Raw genomic sequence first — 17,983 nt, 5'->3', positions numbered from 1 at the left:
ACTGTACATAAAGATGGACGACACCGCCGCTCCCGAAAAAAGCGAAGCCAAATCCTCTAGATCGCCCCCTGGTGGCTGGCTGACGTAGGGATCATAAGCCCCGCCTCCGCCATGTCAGCAGATGTGACATGGAACAAAAAAGGTAAAAGTACACGTAAGAAAAAAAGAAGGTATATCACACTGATGTATGTACAAGTTTGAATATTTCTGATAGGTCATGATTGACGGGTGAAACTGACATGCGATTGGTCGAGCACGTGTGACTGAGGGATATTTTGTGTTTACATTTTTTGTACTGTGGGGGTCAGTGAAGATGTGTCGTCCATCTTTATGTACAGTCCATTCCGACGCTCATATGGACCCGACACCGTATGTATATACATATATATATATGTATATATATATGTATATACATAAATATAAGGGTTGGGAGTCGCGTGTACCAGCTATCTCATAGCCTCACTATGTCTGCAATTTCTGCCACCTGAAGGGAACGTATCAGAGCGAGCAGAGTTGAAAAAGGACAAAAGTGACAGCGGGAACCTTTCCCGTCGCTCTTGACACGTCAATTAGAGCGACGGAGGAAGTGACAGTATCATCGGCGGCTGACGCGGTCAAACGGGAGAAACTGAGCTCCGACTCCGTCGTGCCATTACCCGGCCCAGATAAGGCCTCTTATGGGCTTTTATCAACTTAAGGAGAGAGTTCAGTATGAATCTGACTCATTTTCTCTTTCACCATTTGCAGAGGAAATGGGTCACACCGCGGGATTAGGACGGATGATGCATGGCGGAGTAGGAGAAGTATTTTAGCGGCTAATAAAATGAAAAATGAGAGCAGGGCGGGAGGGTCTGGAGAGGAAAAGGTAACACCTCCCCGCCAGTGTCCTCCGCCGCCGCGCCGCGTCTGGAGCCTTTTCCCATTATCCCTGGCGCCCGCCCACAGGGAAGGGGCTGGGATAATGGAGCGGACTGAGTCACCGTGGCGCTATAAATGACCTCCTGATGGGGGAGAAAAGAAAAGAGGACGTGGAAGTTGCAATAATCATTTATGCCGGGAATAGCGCTTCGTGCGGCGTGGAACGAAAATTTGCGAGCACGCGTGTCGCGCGCTGTGCAGCCCCCCCCCCCCCCCCCCCCCCCCCCCCCCCAGCGGAAAGTGCAGTTAGTCAGGTATTTTCACAGTTAGAAATCACTTCCTGGAATTAAAAAAAGAGCAGTGACCGCCACCGTGCACTTTTTCGGAGCAGAGCGGCACTTCTGCACCTGCGCAGGCGGGCGAGAGGGATTCCTTCTGTTCGTGAAACCGACTGAGGCCCCGAAGAACAGAGAGCGCCTCTCCTCTCACAACCCCGTCAGTAAACCAGACGACTCGACGAGTGGGTCTGTGCGGCCTACGGGCGAACTCCTTTTGGCTTTGCCCCTCTCTTCGGCGACACCTGCGGTAACAGAGAGTGCAGGTTAATGCCACGGCAAGCGCTCGCCACTTCCCTGCTACTTCCCGCCGAACGTAGGACTCAGATGAGCGCGGCAGAGTTGAGCTCTCGCCCACGACCGCTCCCCTCCATCGAGTCTCATCTTTTATCCTCTCTTTGGAAAATGACGAGCGGCGGAGGAAGAAGAAGAAGATGAAGAAGCCGACAAGTGGCCGCGCGTGACCGCGTTCATTTTCAAGAGATCACGTTTATTGTTCAGGGTTCTTTTTTTTTTATTGAAAACTTTTGTAATATCGTGCGGATTTGAAACGCTTGGTTCCAAATATCTCTGCCCAATTCTATAGCTCTTTTTTTTCTATCATTAGTTCATTATTTCTCCTATTTGCTCTTTTGTTCTTCGAGACGATGTGTATTTTTTCTTTTTTTTGCCATAATTCATCCTCACGACGATTTTTTCTTCCGCTGTCAGACTTTATTTGGGAAATTTATTTTTCCAAATAAAAGTCTTTCGTATTTACTTTAAGACCAGCTGTCTCTGTCATTAATACGCCCGGGACAGATTGTCACACAGAACAGACGACAGCACTACATCTGTCTGAGATGTAATAACCGCCGGTATTTCTTTTTATTTATCTGCAGCTCCCTCTTTGGGAGAAATTGATCGTATATATATCTCATCTTTGCTGCTTTGGCTGGTTCTCCAGTAGCGGGCCGATGTCTCATGAACGCCGGAACAGAACAGGTACAGGAAAAAAAGGAATCTTTTTTGCACCGTTGTCAAGGAATAAGCTGCAAAAATCGCCCAAAAAACGAATCGGATCATATTTGAGTTCAGGTGCAAGTTTGTGGCAAATTTGAAAAAAAAACATCCCCTTTCATTTCTCAGATATGACATTCACGAGGTCAAATATGTGTTTTGTGAGGTCACCCTGACCTTGACCTTTGTCCTGTTACCATCCAAATCTCAATCGGTTTCCTCTTGAAGTCCAAGTCCCGTAGGAAGATGGGAGATTAGGCCCAGTGATGTTTTTAATCGTGGAGTTCAGGTTCAGGTTTTTGGATAAAAAACTTGTTTTCAAGATCAACTGACTTTGATTTTGGCCTTTTGATGGGAGTTGTTTACCATTAGAAATATATCACAGGCCTTGAAATGCAAGTCAGGGAAGTAGATTAAACAAGCAGCACTTCAGATGACTTTGATAAATAACACATTTACAAACGGCTTCGCACTCGCACACACGCTGCAGATCAATTCTGAGGTGGGACTCGTGCCGCGGAAGCCACGAAGTCCCCCAGCGAATGGCTGCGGTGCGGTGTGGCGGCGACTTTGTTTTCATTCGCGAGGCCACGCGTCGACCTCTGGCCGACCCCTGGAGGTGAGGAGGCCCAGCTGAGGCGGCGCGACGGAGGGATGGAGGGAGTCAAACGCACGGTGCAGGATTTCCTTTCTTCCTCTTTTCTATCCTGTGTGGTTTTGCCTTACTCTTACTTTTGCACTATTTAGAATTTATTTATTGTATATATTATATATTATATTATTTGCTTTTTTGTTTTTGTACTACTGCACCGTGGATCCGGTTTTTCAATTCCTCTGTATGTCTGGAACAGTACTGCGGGAATTGACAACAAAGTCGACTTGACTTGTACTGAGCAGGAATCAAGCGGCAGCCACTTGATTCTCTGCCTTCTGATCCGGAGCGCGCGAACAGAATTTTCTTCGATGTTTTGGACTCGTACGCTCACGTTGGCGAGCACAAACACAACAGAGCTGTGCTTTGTGACGCATATTCGCATTCCCGCCAGCAATTAGAGGAAATGCACTCACTCATTTGCTTTTATCCTGAACGTGTGCTGCATTTCCTGCTGCTCACGAGCAGAACAATCGATTCGCAATGAAGGAAAAGTTGCAACATGTCTTTTCTGAAAGCCTCATGTAGTGCTAATGAACACTAACAATACAATATTGCTAACACTGATACTGACAGAATTCCAGTAAAGAGAGAGATGGATGAGGAGGGGGGGAGGTGGGGGTTTGGCCTCGGACCACCACGACAGCCCACAGGCGTCGGCGGCGAGCGTCCCCCTCCTCACACTAATTGGGGCTATTTGGAGGAACTGGAGGTGGACATAGAATATGCATTTAATACGCATAACAGTGGCCGCTGCATTTACACAGCGGGGATCGCCTCACGCATCAGCTTGTGGGCGACGATCGCATTTTAATGTCAGCTCTTATTATCTTCCAATTAGATTTTAAAGCCATTTCAAATTTAGCAGAACTGGACTTTTATTTCTGTAGGTCAGAGGGGTTTCATTTCAATTGATCGCCGTCTTCAAAGGTCTATATATTCCACAGCAGCCAAGATTTATAATTCAATTCTATAAGTATAATTAACATCACTATAATTATCATTATCAGGTTTGAGGCTATCACTAAGTGATCTCTGCTAAATCGCAGCAGCTCAACAACAAACGAAGATCTCAGTCTACATCCAGAAACTAAAACTTGTGATTTGTGTAACACAGTGTTTGACAGAAGGTCGCGACCTTCCCTCCATATACAACCACCCACCTGTTATCGCAAAATAAGCGGGACAATACGATCTAGAGACGGTTAACCTTGAGTTTAAAGTAGTTTTCAAATGCAATAATGTTCTACTCATTCGATGCAAATCCAGCAGTAAATTGGGACGTTGGCGTTTCACATTTTCCGCTCCGCTCCAGCTGCGGGACGCCGCGCTCCCCCCCCGGGGGGAAAACTCACTCAGCTCGGCGATGCTGCCCACGCGGGTCGCGAGCAGCGACTGCTCCAGCGTGCGGAGCTCGGCCTGGGTGTACGCCTCTCCGCCCCTCCCGGAGCGCTGCTGGTCCCGGTGCAGGTTCAAACTCTCCGGCAGACTCAGCGCACCTGCGGACAGCGCGGGGAGAGAAGAAGAAGGCAAGGGGTCAAGGTGAGGAACACACTCCGTTGAAAGTTTCCCTCTGCCGCCTGACTTCACGTTAACCACCGACGAAAGAGTGTGCACTCAAAGCGGAGCGGTTAAAAAAACAGTTATTTCACACCCATGCCGGAGAGAGGACATTTAAAATCACAGGCTAATGGCGTGCGGTTCATCTCAAAGGACACGTCACCTGTTTTTCCCCTTTCCTCTAGCATTCTATTTGAGTTTTATGTACAGTATGTAAAAGTTCTGCGAACTTAAAAGAATCCCAAAAGTCTGCGTCCCCCAAGCAATAGAAGGTGCCGCAGATAACTGTTGGCTGGAGACGATTAATCCGGGCTCGTGACAGAGGTTTTTTTTGTTTCCTGCTACAGGCGAATGGAGAGCGACCCGCCCCGGGGCGCGGGGGGACACGCCCCTCCCGAGACAGACAGCGATCGCGCCGCGGAGGAACTCGGCTGCGTTGCGTCGGCGTTCGACGCCAGCACGTGGAACAAAAGGGCCGCACGGCGCGCGCGGACCTCGCGAGTCCTGCTCCGTAGGAGTTCCTGCCCCGCTGGGGAAGAGAAAAAAGCGGGGGCAGTGGAGTTCAGCCCCGGGACGTCCTCTTCCCACAGTGTCCAGCCCAAGCATTCCAGTATTCCCCCCAGCTACGCTCCCGCTCCCTCTTCTTCCCACAGCCTTTTCCGGGGAGGTGGGCTTTTTGTTTCTTTCTTTTCGAACCACCAGTATTTATTTGAACAGCTTTTCTTTTTTTTTTTTTTCCATCGCCGTTTTCGACCACTGGGCAGTATCGATGGAGACGGTATTAGTGGGCTGCGTCTCAAACGGAGTGGAAGAGTCGAGGTTTCCAAGGGAAAGGGGTCGATCTGGTGGAAGGTGAAAACCTGGCAACGCTGAACGACGTCATTCCATCATATTTTACCTCGAAGGCGTCGTTAGGAGCTGCCTCACGATGAAGTGGCTCCCTGCGTCGGCTTTACCTAACCCCCCCCCCCCCATTAATTAATGATCCCGTCATGGCTACGCTTTGACCTGGACGTTACCATAGAGACCAGGGGAGGGAGGGGAGATGGAGACGCGCTCCACATGCCCAACGGGCTGCATCAACTGATTTACAGTCCGCGTCCGGAAGCCCTTACTTAATATTTACTCACTCCTCGAAAGAGTCCGGTTATTTGTCTTCGCCTCATCGCGGTTCGAATGGAAGTGCCGATCGTGAGAGGGGTGTTATATGGGACAGCCACGCTCATACGAAGGGGGCCACTGTAATTGTCACGAGGAGCGTTGCACTGCCATGGATCCAAAACGGTGCGTTTCTCTGCAGGTTTGTTACTCAGACGAACGCCTTTGGAGCAGAACCCACAATATTAGGACTGCGGCATAACGCGCGATTCCAGGAATTCAAACCGCTGCACTGGGAGAGTTTGCTCTTCCGAGACAGGCGCAAACACCCCGTCAGCCTGGAACCTTCTGCACGGCACGCGTCCGCGGGGGGGGGGGGGGGGGGGGGGGGGGCAGAGCTCAAAGGCGCCAGAGCAGAGTGAGAAGTCTGAGCGCCGTCTTCAGACGAAGAAGAAGGGGAGGGGGAGCTGTCGACCCCGTCTCCATCTCCCGTCCCGCAGTGAGGCGCGGAAAAACTCTCTCCTCATCACTGAAACCAATGCGGCGTTTTTGTCGCAGCTTCCTCTCCGGGAGATTTTGCGCGTGAACGTTTGTTTTGTGTGTGTTTTTTTTTAGCGGTGGGGGCGGTCAGAAAGATTTGAATAATTCACAGCGTCCACTGTAATCAAGGCCTCCCATCTTCAGCCCCCCCCCCCCCAACACCCCATCTTCGCCCCTTCAGCTCCGACTTCCCAGACTATTCTTTGGATATAATTCCGGGGTGCCAGCGAGCCCTTACGCTGAATTATTCATGCTGTCAGATGAAGACATATAAACAAGTCTGCGGCTCTCCATCCCTCTGCATGTTATCTCTCGCTAACACTGGGGCTCCTCCACTTTGGAGAAGAGAAGAAGAAGAAAAGGAGGGATATTTGATCCTGGGTGCCGTTTGTCTAATAAACATCAGAGGTGAGGAATAAGAAGCCCTTGGAGACGAAGCTCAGCTGTGTATATACATATATATATATATATATATATATAAGTAACGCCGAGAACTTCGAGCTCTCACGGGGCATTACGTTGACACACACACAACGCGGGGGATGGATCACTCCAGAAGAAGGTTTGGGGAAAATAATAAGAGTGTAATGATATAACTCGCAGAGCGGGAGAGAGGGCGGGGTTCACCCTGGACAGGTCGCCAGCCTATCACAGGGCCCCATACAGAGACGGACGACCATTCACACCTACGTCAATTTAGAGTCTCCAATGAACCTGACCCCATTCTGCATGTGTCTGGACTGTGGGAGGAAGCCGGAGAACCCGGAGAGAACCCACGCATACACGGGGAGAACATGCAAACTCCACACAGAAAGGCCCTGGTTGGTTTTGAACCGGGACTCGAACCCAGAACCTTCTTGCTGTGAGGCGACAGCGCTGACCACTACGCCACCGTGCAGCATCAGAGGACAGAGGATCATAAATGTAATAATTGGGGTCTACTTAAAACGGATTGACGTGCCGTAGCTATAGCAACCGTGGGCATCAGCGAGCGTGATGGGGCTCTTCAATGTGAGAAAGGAGCGCGTAATCATTCGACCGGAGTGAAACACAGCTTGGCGGGGGCCTGACGGAACACATACAAATAAATCTCAAGTGTCCACAAACTCCACTGAGGAACGAACGTGGAATGAGAATGAAGAGGCACCGCACAACACTTGTATCCCAGACCTCGGGAGCGCTGCGCACCCGTTTTCGCAGGTGACGGAACAAATGCGTTCCGCACAGAAGTAAAAACAACGCGGCAGGTTTAATGGCACACACCGGGACATTTTGAATTCCAGCTATTTTATCCTCCGCACCAGACAGTCAATGCTTTGAAATGCAAGCTGCAAAAAACGTTATTATATTATTATATAGTCTTGTTTTTTTTCTCGTTTCGGAGGCTTTGACTCGTGCTCATCCCTGCACCTTCATTCTGCAAAAGCAAGGTCACCGCGGAACACACCTGTTCCTGCGACGGTTCGGATCCTTGGGCAAGACACTGAACCCCCAAATGTTCCCATGATGCCTTTTCACCGTGTGTGAATGGCGTGCTAGTGTGGCATATAGAAAATATTGTGCAAGTGGGTGAAGTGGTTGTTAAGACGAGAAAAAGCACGCATAAATGCCATTTCATTTGCCATTGAATTGTCTTTGAAATGTCAGGAAATCATTTCATAATTTTTCTGGGGCACTTTGACACCTTCAGAAAGGCTTTACCGTCGCACAAGACAAATAAATTGGGTATACTCCATCTGAAAAGTGACTATCACAACTAATTCTGCTCTCCACGTACGGCTCTACGAAACCAATGACAGGCTTCTACACGCGTGCCTAAGGTCCACACACTTGAGCCCGTGAATGTGAGCGTAATTAATGGCTCGTCACAAAGGCTTCTCTCTGCCTCCACTCGTGAAAATAGAGCGAGAAGACGCGACCCTCCGGACTGGTCGAGCTCAAGCCCCCGGGGGGGCAACAACGGGATTCGGGACCAATGCCGTGCCCCTTCCACGCACGAGAGAGACGACCCAATCCCTTCCGAGCGGCTCTCGAGAGCAGAGAGCGCTCAGTTCCTTAAACGCCCGGCCTCCGAGAAGAAGGAGAGGCGCTTTCGCCGGAATGAGACGGGGCTGACGCCAACTCAGACATTCAATCACCGGATGATGACATTTTGATTCGCAATGGGCCCACACTGCATTGATCCTTCTGCCACATGGCGAGTCAAGGTCGGTGGGGCGACTTTTGAAAGCGCGTGTGAACATGTGCAGGTGCAGGTACTGCAGCATCACCAACCCCCCCACGACCGCATGGCTCAACTGGCATATTTTCCGCAGGAATGTCCAATCGATTCCTCCGTGGTGAGAAAAAAAGCGCCGCCCCTCCCCTCGTCCCCGCCGCCAGTAGGGGGGGGGGGACTCCGGCGGAATATTAACAGGTGGTTTCCATGGCAACAGGCCACTGCTGCTGCGTGGCGATTGGCCCGAGCTGGAAGAACAAAAAGCAGCGTTTCTTATACAGTGGGGAAAGCAGAGAGAGAGAAAACAACACAGCTCCGTGAACTATGAGGCCCAGAGCCACGTAACACACGGACGACCGTGAAGAAAAAACTTCACTGGGGGGGGGGTGATACAGTCGGGTGACTGCAGCATTTAGAATACCACAGAGACATTTATTCCCTCATCAATAATGAATGAACGTACTCGGGACTCAGGCCACATTAGCGGCGAAATGGCCAAAATGATTAAACAGCCGACCCAACTGGCAAACTGCAAAATGTCAGGCACCGATCCATGACCCAGCTGTTGGCAGTGGCCCCACAGCAGTGGGGGGAAAAAAGACGACAAAGCTCACGTGTACAAAAAGTGCCAACGTGTATTCATGGCAACGGAGTGTCGGTTGAATAAGTCATGAAAAAGTTTTGAATGTGGTTTCGGCTTTGTGTCTCGCGTCTGTGGAGAATAATGAAACTCGTGGCTCCTTTGACGTCAGCAAGTCAAACAGTTTCTACTGTCCCACGATCGTGTACGTTACTGTACACACAACTTCACGGCACCGTGGCAACACAAATGTTGTCTGATAACCTGATTGCATGTTAAAGGAGCATTACAACAGTTGACGGCAAACTGAAAGAGACACTTTGTGCATTATTTTTGAATTCCCTTAGAAATAAAGTATTAAATTGCAAAAATATTATTCTAGGTGATAAATATATTACATTTTCCACAATGGGGAACATCTACTGTGTATTCTAAGTCGTGACTGACTCAGATTCCGACCATGTCACTCATCTTTATTTCTGCAATCAACCACATGTTCCCGGAATTTACGTGGATTTATTCCGCAGGTTTACGAGGCGCGAGTATAAGTACTTCAAAAATGAATGACTCGGGCGGTGACTTCGCTGACGACGGCACTTTACAAAAAAAAAAAAAGCCACTGATTTACATCTCGGCTCGTCAACCTACTGTATATTAAAGCGAGACCACGGACCTTTCAGAGTGAGAGATACAAATCTCCTTCTGGCAAATGAAAATTTCATTTCATTAGCATATAACACCCCCCCCCCCCACCCCCCAACCCCTCAAATCAATGTATTCAGGAAGGTTTTACTACGACGGCCGTGCTCGCTCTGGTATGACTGATGGTTGTCTTCTAACTTTTTTGAAAAGATAAATGCCGCATAAGTGATATTAATGTGCAAATTCAGAGACTGTTTAATTATGACTCTATTGCAAAGTGGTGTATTGGAAACACGGGGAATCTCGATGCGTCGTTATTCTGCCAGTGCACTAGTGAGCAAAGTTGATCAGCGTCTTTAATAACCCTGTTGTGTGTGATGGGCGTACTGTACATTTCAGTTATTCAGTGAATCGTACGGTAAGATGTGCCACTGTACGTACCTGTCCCGTACTTGTGAACACTTTCAAAGTAACTCCTTCTGTATAAATAACTAATATGTCAGAAATGAGTTCATTGGTTGATCAGAGTGAAAAATTGCAAAATGCAAATAGTTATTCAAAACATTGCCTCACATTCAAAACATTTCATATTTTCTACCTCAGACAACAAGGGAGGAGCTGAAACAGAGTCATTCCTGGAGACGGAGTCATCCTGGAGACTGACGGGAAATGTTTCGTCAGCGAGTGCAAGAGATGAGTCACAGTCAGTGTGACGGTAAGTCAGGGAGCATGAGGATGTGGATGTGAAAAGGTCAATTTTCACCACCGTCATCGACAAAGAACTATTGCATTGGTATACTCGTACTTGTCCATTGACGTAGAGTTCTGTTTTTTTTTCCTTCTCCCTTCATAGTCCCATCGGTCTCAGCCGTCCCGTGAGATCAATGCCACGTCGACAGCCCCCCCCGCCCCCCCCCCCCGGCAGACTTTGCCTGACATGAGGCAACCACGGTTGTTTGCAATTTCAGGCACATGCACCTTATTTAGCACCAAGTCGGTGATCATAGTAACGGGGCATTAGATGTACGGAAATTACCACATTTGCACCCAATCCGGATCGGTTTTTCTGTTGTGTAATAAGCGAATAATCATTATTATTATGATTAATTATCCCGTTTATTATCATGCCAACGATCAGCTGTTTCCAGCAAAAGCTCCTCCTCGTCTCCTCCTTTCGCAGCATCTGCTACAAACTGGCCGTTTCTCTCGTATCATTAGAGACATTGTTTTCCATTCCACATATCGCTCTCTGTTCCCTCTCATATTTGCATATTGCGAGGTCCTTTTCCCTCAGACTCCTGTTTTTAGAACGACATCATTCTCTTCTCCCTTCACTCAGAACTAAAGGTGAAATTAGAGGTCGGATGCCGCATCAGATATAACTTTTCACTGGAGCGAATACAAGTCCTGATGATTGAGCGTGTCATAATTCATACTGAACAACGTGGACGCGGCGCTTCAGTCTTTGCAGGTTGTTGTTGTTGTTGTCTTGCTGCGGCGTCATCGGCGCTCAGAGAAGACTAATCCTTCATCGCCCATGGCACCTTCAACGTGCCAGGCCAGATGGATGGCAGGTGCCCGCCAGATGCCTTTTTACTATATTTACGATCTCCATCGAGAGCAAAGGGGCCCATAACGTGGCACAAATAATTAAGAATCGGGCGAGCGACGGTCGCTCCGCGCCTCCGACTGTCTGTCCGTCTGTCGGTCGTTTTTCATCATGCGGATTATTACGCATTGGGACAGTGCGTAATAAAAAAAGAGAACTGCTTTGAGAACTTTAGAACAACTTTATAGGAACCAAAAAGGAAAAAAAAGGCTTTTATTTCCAAGGCTCTTAAAAGTTGGAACAGCATCAGCCCTTTAGTCTGTCTCATTACGCCGCCGCGCTCCATCAGAGCATCCCTCACAGCGTTTCCCGCTCTCAGTCAAGCATTTCAACAAAAAAAAAAGAAGAAGAAAGAACTGACACACACGACTGTCATTTGTCAGCGGGATCCCGCAGTGGCCCCCGTCCCGTGGGACGGGTAACGAGCTGGCATCGGGACGCTGACCTGTTCGCTGTGCTCTCGCTCTGCAGTGTAACTCAAACTAACAATGCCCTCGGAAGAAAATAGGTTATCGATCAGATTATCTCCTCCCGAGAAAAAAAGAAAAGAAGAAAAAGGCCGAGGATGTCCCCCTCCCCCCGATCCGTGTCCAACCGCTCCAGCTTCTGGACCCCGGAAGAACCGCGACACTGTTGCTCCGGCAACGCGGCGGAAGACAAAACCAGCAACCGGTCTTATAAGGAGTAATTTTATCACGTCAACAACAGAGTGTACAAAGCAATAGGATAAATAATTACATTCAAAATCTAGCACTTACTCAATTTTTCGAGACTTCTCAATGATTACGATCATCATCGTAATCATCCCCATTTTTCGTAATATGTGAATGGCAAACAAGTCATAAGAGAATATTAAGCACATTGAAGCCAAAAAACCTTTTGAATAAAGAAGGAATGACGGCGTCAAACATCCTTCCCACTTACAGTGTTTCACCAGTCTCGTGAATATAGAGGTGCCGGTACATTGACCTATACAATCATCTATTTGGCCTTTATGCTACAAAGGAAATTAGTGTAATGGAAAAGCTGCAAATTCACGAGAGCGGATCTGGATGAGGAAGGTTGACGAACAACGATTGTCCAAAAAGAAACACTCCTTTGCCTCAGAACAACAGCAGCCTCCTCTCTTCCGTCCGAACAAGGCACGAGAATCCACTCTGAGCAAAGGCAGTAGCCGCGCCGCAGCTCAAAACAGCTCCACGCAGATCTGGACTGGCAGCTCTATATTTGGGGGCGATGTGACCCGGTCTTGATGTTAAGGCCGGCGACACGGCCCGACGCGCCCCACGCCACGTGCACGCAGGTCACCGGGCCCGGGGGGGGGGGGGGGGGGGGGGGGGGGGGGCGCGTCGCGGCCAATCGTGGGAGGTTGGGAAGTGGCTGAGGTTACACAGCTGTGACTGGCTCGAGGACCCCGGAGGGTGGGGGGGGGGGGGTGGGGGGCTGCAGCATCCACTGACTGACTTCACACATCCAGCAGCAGCGCCGCAGCCGTTCCAAAGGATGAGCAGGAGAGTGTGAAAGAACAAACGGGGACGGAGAACAAAAGGAGCCGGAAGACGGAGGCTAGACACGTGCAGAGCGGAGGAGGGAGAATGTTAACAGTGATGGATGAGGAAGCGACGAGCACGACGGGAAAAGAGACGGAACTTGCCAGGAAGTCGTGTTTTAAAAAAAAATAATAGTAATAATAATCTTTTGGCTTCACAGCGATCGTCCTTCTGACGAGTCGTCCTCGTCGCCCCGGCCTGCAGGAAAGTGACCAGCTCAGAAGAAAAAAAAATACATCGTAATGCGACTTGACTTCCGAGAAGAGCCGGGAGCCTGTATTCTCCGGAAAGACCAGCGAACTTCCAAGTGTTGGGGAACTTCAAAAGAACCACACGGTGAGAACGAAAAGGTTGGAATGGGGGTTTTGGAATTATTATTATTATTATTACGTTCGGCTGCTGACATCTGTCTGATGAAAGAGAGGTCTGCTCTCGGAGAGGGAACGTTTGAGGAAGAGTGTGTGTGTGTGTGTGTGTGTGTGTGTGTGTGTGTGTGTGACGGAGACGAGGAACTGATGGGCAGAGAGGCTCTTCTCATTCCCAGGCCGACTGCCCCGGCGTCAGCTCGGCCGTCTGTCCTCTCTCGCCCGCCGCCGCCGCCGCCACCGCCGCCACCGAGGGCGCCAACGCAACCTGCGGTGACCCCCCTCCGAATAATATGTCACAATGTTCTGACATCCGCGGGGCCGGGTCCAGATGGTCGCCATATGTGCAACCCGCCGCACCGAGGCCGGGAACTCGGGAGCAGGCCGGGGCAAAGGAATGCGCACTCCTCCGCGCGCCGCCGGTTCCTTGTTTACCCATGAGCCTCTCTGGTGTGTGTTAGGAGTCGGTCCGACGGAGCATCTGCAGCGACAACATCGGATATTGCGTGCACAAAACGAACACGAACGAGCAGGACGGAACGGCAAACAGTGGCCGGCTTCCTCACTCACTATTCCAGGAATAATCTGGAGGAGAAATGATTCTGTAAATGTCGATGAGGATGAGACGAGATGAGAATGATCGCTGTTTGATAATAACTGCCGTTTTGGTGCGTTGGTTATTCATAATAATCACTGAGATCTGGTCTTTTGCCGCGGTGACCCGAGTCAATGAACCCGCGTGTGCTCTTTCAGACGAGAAGACCAAGCGATCTAACGCACAGCTGCGGAACAATAAGTACGGTAGGTCCAGCTTTTGGAAGAAGAGGTCACACGGCTACATGGCGGGGAGGATTTACAACGGTGCACTGCTGAGAAGGAAAAAAAAAAACAGTTTTTACTCACGGAATAATTAGGAGTAATTATCTGAAGTAGTCGCATGAAATGAATCTGTACTTTTCAAGCAAGGACGGACAAGTCGAGGTGAAAACATTTCAGCCATGTTGCTTTCATTCTGCACCAGCTACTGTTAATACCACTTGGTTATCAATCCCTCAATGCTTTTTTTGAAATGTCTTTATGTTGCAATGATAATGGGTCTTTTTTTTTTTTTAAGTCACCTGCACCCTGATCTGTGGATCGCTCTCGTGTACAATATGTATAATGTGTTTTTTTACGGAAGTGACGAACGGAGAAATCTGAATCTGAATCTGCAGGTAAGAGCGATGTCCAGCACTGGAATGACTCTTTCATTATCATGCTCCTATAATCAAGAAAATATGATGTTCATCGCGTGCACCTGAGCCTCCCCCCGCCGCGACATGTCACAAATGTCTCAGTGCAGTGAAATAACGTAATCGAGCGATTCATCTGTTTTTTGACGCGTGCGTATACAGTAGGTACGCACACACATTAACGTGCGCTCGCCCACACAAGCACTGGCACAGCGGAGCACTCGTCGGCACGTTGAGTCAAAAGGTGGGCGGGAGACGCGTGGACATAAAATTTACAGAGGGGAACGACGCGTCTCGCAAAGGGACAAATTGCTTCAACAGGAGGCGCCAGGAAGTGATTGGTCTCAAACAGGTTGAAGCAAAACTGTACAAACGAGTTTTTAAAAAAAACGAGGCGTTCCAAGTGCTCAATATGGAGAAAGGGCGAGGGAATGGAGGCCGCTTCTCTGTTTTTCTTTCATTTGAGATGACAGAGGGACGTGACAACGCTCGTCTCTGTGCCAGAACATGAGAGGATTGAATTTACTGGCAATTACTGTCTCAGGGACACGGACTCAAAGAGAGAGACACACGCCGACACCTGAGGACGAGTCACAGCTGGCAGCAGGTCTCATCACGTCCGACACACACACACACACACACACACACACACACACACACACACACACACACACACACACATGGACTCAGACATGGGTTCACTGGTTCACACACACACATGGACACACACACAAACTCAGACATGGGTTCACTGGTTCACCCCCCCACACACACACACACACACACGCACACGCACACACACACACACACACACACAAACTCAGACATGGGTTCACGACTTATCTCGAGCACAATCATTTTTGCCACTTTGGATAAATAACTTAATTTAAGCCTTTATTAATTTACACTTAGGTCACCGCTGCGTCTGCACCGGCAAACTAATCAGTGAGAGAACTCATTCAATCAGGCCAGAGTGAAATAAAAGCAAATTCATTAACATCTAACGTGCAAATGAGTGCATGAAAGATGAAAGGAATAATCCCGTAGACGATTCTCATGTGGAAAAGGCTCAATCACTTCAGTTTACTGTATCTTGGATGACTGTGACTAATATCACAACTGGTCTATCTGATCTGGATGATTGTTGAGATTGCTCTAAGTTTCATAGAGAAGGAATGCACTTCCTCTCTTCATTTCTTCTAAAATATGAAGAGTTAAACAGTTTTTGGGAGTTTTGTGGTGTATGCACATTCCGCAGAAAAGAAAAAGGGGGGGGGGGCGCCTTTTGTCTGTGGCTTCCATGCGAGTCTCCGGTAACAAATCATCACAACCACATCAGCGGCGGCGGCGGCGGCGACAGAAGCCTCCGCCCCATTCCACAGTTACGGCTGATGTGTCTTCGGGGACTCAGGTGTGGTCGTATTATTAACGCCACCATATTGCCATAAGTTTCTTACGGTTGCTGTGCTTTGTCGTCCCCCCCCCCCCCGATTCCATTGTGTCCAATTATTCTCAACTGGAGCCTCCAGACGCTGCGGCAGTTTTTGTTTTTAAGGTTTGGTTGCCGGGCGTTGAAGCGCCGGTTGGATTTGTGGACTTCGCGTCTTGTTGTATAGTGAACGTCGCAACGTGCGATGGCGCAATAAGTTGTCAATGTATCCAGGCACCGATACTAATGAGGCGACTTTCTGAAGCGTATGAGTCAGAAACGTAATATTTGCTGCTGCTCTGGTAATTTCCTTTTCAGACGTTTCTGACTCATCTCAATCACAACACTACACTATCTCTCCAAAAACCTGACAACGCCCTTTGGATTTGCATTGCTTGCATTGTGGCATTTTACATTTCGTTAAAGAGAGATCGACTCGGCTCTTGATGCTTTAAAACTGACCGGCGACGGGAAGCAGCGAGACAGAGATGTCACTTAGCCGGGGGGAGGCCGAGGGGACGAGTGGCGACCAGACGCAAGAGAGAACCCAGCGGCCGAGGTGAGGCCCGGGCTGTGGTGGTGTGGTGACACCCCAGGGAGGCGGGGACTGTGTCCGTCCCCCTTAACAAGCGCCATCCCCGGAGGTCAATAAGTTCATTCTCTCACCGCGAAGGTTTGGGGGGATTTATTAGAAGAAAAGAGAAACCTCAACCCCCCTTGTGCGTATCACATGTCAGATTAGTGAAGTCAGAGGAGGAGGATTGGGGGGGGGGGGGGCTCGCCGTCGCTCCGCTGGCAGCCGCCCTTGCGTGACTTTGCAGTGCCGACACGACGCGTCGCCCGCGGCCCGTTTGAGAGGAGATAAATCCTCGAAGGGGGGGGGGATGAGGGGCTTAGTGTCGGGCTCTGACGGAGCCTTGAAGCCGGGGGGGGGGGGGGTGATTGGCTCCTCGCGAACACGACGGCGCGGGGGCGGAGCTACATGGTCACCGCCTCGCCGCCCGCCGAAGGCTAATAAGACACGGAGCGGAGCTGGAGAACAAAAGTCAAGTCTCAGAGTTAAAAAAAACCTTTAAAAAAAATTGAGAAATACAATTTTAAAAAGTCTCCTGAGTCATTGGAAAGTACATCATTAGGCCGGGATTAGCTGCAGGGCTCTGCAATAATGCAATATTGTCCATTATCAACTTTAACGCAGCACTAATTAGTACTTTTTTTCCCCCCAGAGGAACAGAAAATTAAAAACGGTAATGGGAAAAAATGGTGTCATTTGTCACAGAGCATTTCCCTGCAGGTCCCCTTAGATCTTTTAGCTCATATGTTTTGGTTTTTCTGGCCTGGAAAATTCCATAATAATGATGACAATAATAAGAGTTCTTTAATCAAAGTAATTCCTGTGATAAGTATACAACCCCCTGTAACCAAGGATTTACGAAAAAAAACGAAACTTTTTCTTTTTTCTCATGAATAATTCCCACGTAATTTGGTCAATTTTCAAATCAATCCAATCCGATTTGTCGATATGAGGCTTTCTGTCAGACTGTCCCACGTCTGTCCCTCCGTGATGCTGCTCTCTCCTGTCAGCCACGCGGCTGCTTCCCCGCTCGGGGAGACCCCGCCGCCGGAGCCGGAGAGCGACAGCTCGCCGACCCGCCTGTCGGGGAGCTCCGCTGACAGACGACGGTGACGGGTGCTGCTGACTCGCGGAGAGGGCCGGGGGGGGGGGGGGGGCGGAGCCCAGGAACCTGGGTCAGAGCTCCAGCAGCGGGTGTCACATCGGGGCACTATCTCCCGGCCTGCCACTTACTGTCACCGCTCGGGCCGGACCAGGGGGATTGTGGGTGACAGGGGCACGCCATCAGCTGCAAACTCTCCGGCCTGGGGGGCGTTGGGCAAGCAGATGGGCCAACCTTTGACCCCCCGCTGTCACCCTTTTTAATGGAGGCGTCAGGTAATGATGCTCAGTTGCAACACACGTGACGTGCTCTTTGGCCGGACGGCACATTCTCCGCCTCTCCTCTTGCCAATGAATTATTATTTTGTGTGTGTGTGTGTGTGTGTGTGTGTGTGTGTGTGTGTGTCGGCGATCAGCTCGCTCGGCATTACGGCCGAATGAGACAATTTACTGTGCAGATCGTGGCTGCACAGTGAGCAGGTGTGTCGAGCGTGGAATCTCCAAATTGACAAAGAGAAAACAATCAGGACCGGGGGAGGGGGGGTCAGCGTGACTCCATTTGTCTTCATCTGTCTCGGGTTTAGATACAGTTTGTGCGAGGAGAGGCAGACGGACGGAAACAGGCGCTAATGTGATTTCGT

At 49.6% G+C, this 17,983-nt stretch overlaps 1 protein-coding gene across 4 annotated transcripts in view; it reads right to left on the bottom strand.

The window, feature by feature from the left end:
* The window catches only part of btbd11a (BTB (POZ) domain containing 11a), a 106,844-nt gene that overhangs the window by 28,645 nt on the left and 60,216 nt on the right, over positions 1 to 17,983 (bottom strand). For 3 of the 4 annotated variants that reach the window (XM_035648914.2, XM_035648883.2, XM_035648894.2), the window contains exon 2: positions 4,200 to 4,343. The exons of the other annotated variant lie outside the window; for it this stretch is intronic. In XM_035648914.2, coding sequence (XP_035504807.1) covers positions 4,200 to 4,343 — 144 coding nt within the window. The remainder of the gene's footprint in view (positions 1 to 4,199; positions 4,344 to 17,983) is intronic. 4 annotated transcript variants of the gene reach the window in all.

This window comes from Scophthalmus maximus, chromosome 12, assembly GCF_022379125.1.
Source record: "Scophthalmus maximus strain ysfricsl-2021 chromosome 12, ASM2237912v1, whole genome shotgun sequence".
Classification (NCBI taxonomy): domain Eukaryota; kingdom Metazoa; phylum Chordata; class Actinopteri; order Pleuronectiformes; family Scophthalmidae; genus Scophthalmus; species Scophthalmus maximus.
Note: the sequence above shows the minus strand (reverse complement) of the source record. Positions and strands in the feature narration are given on the sequence as shown.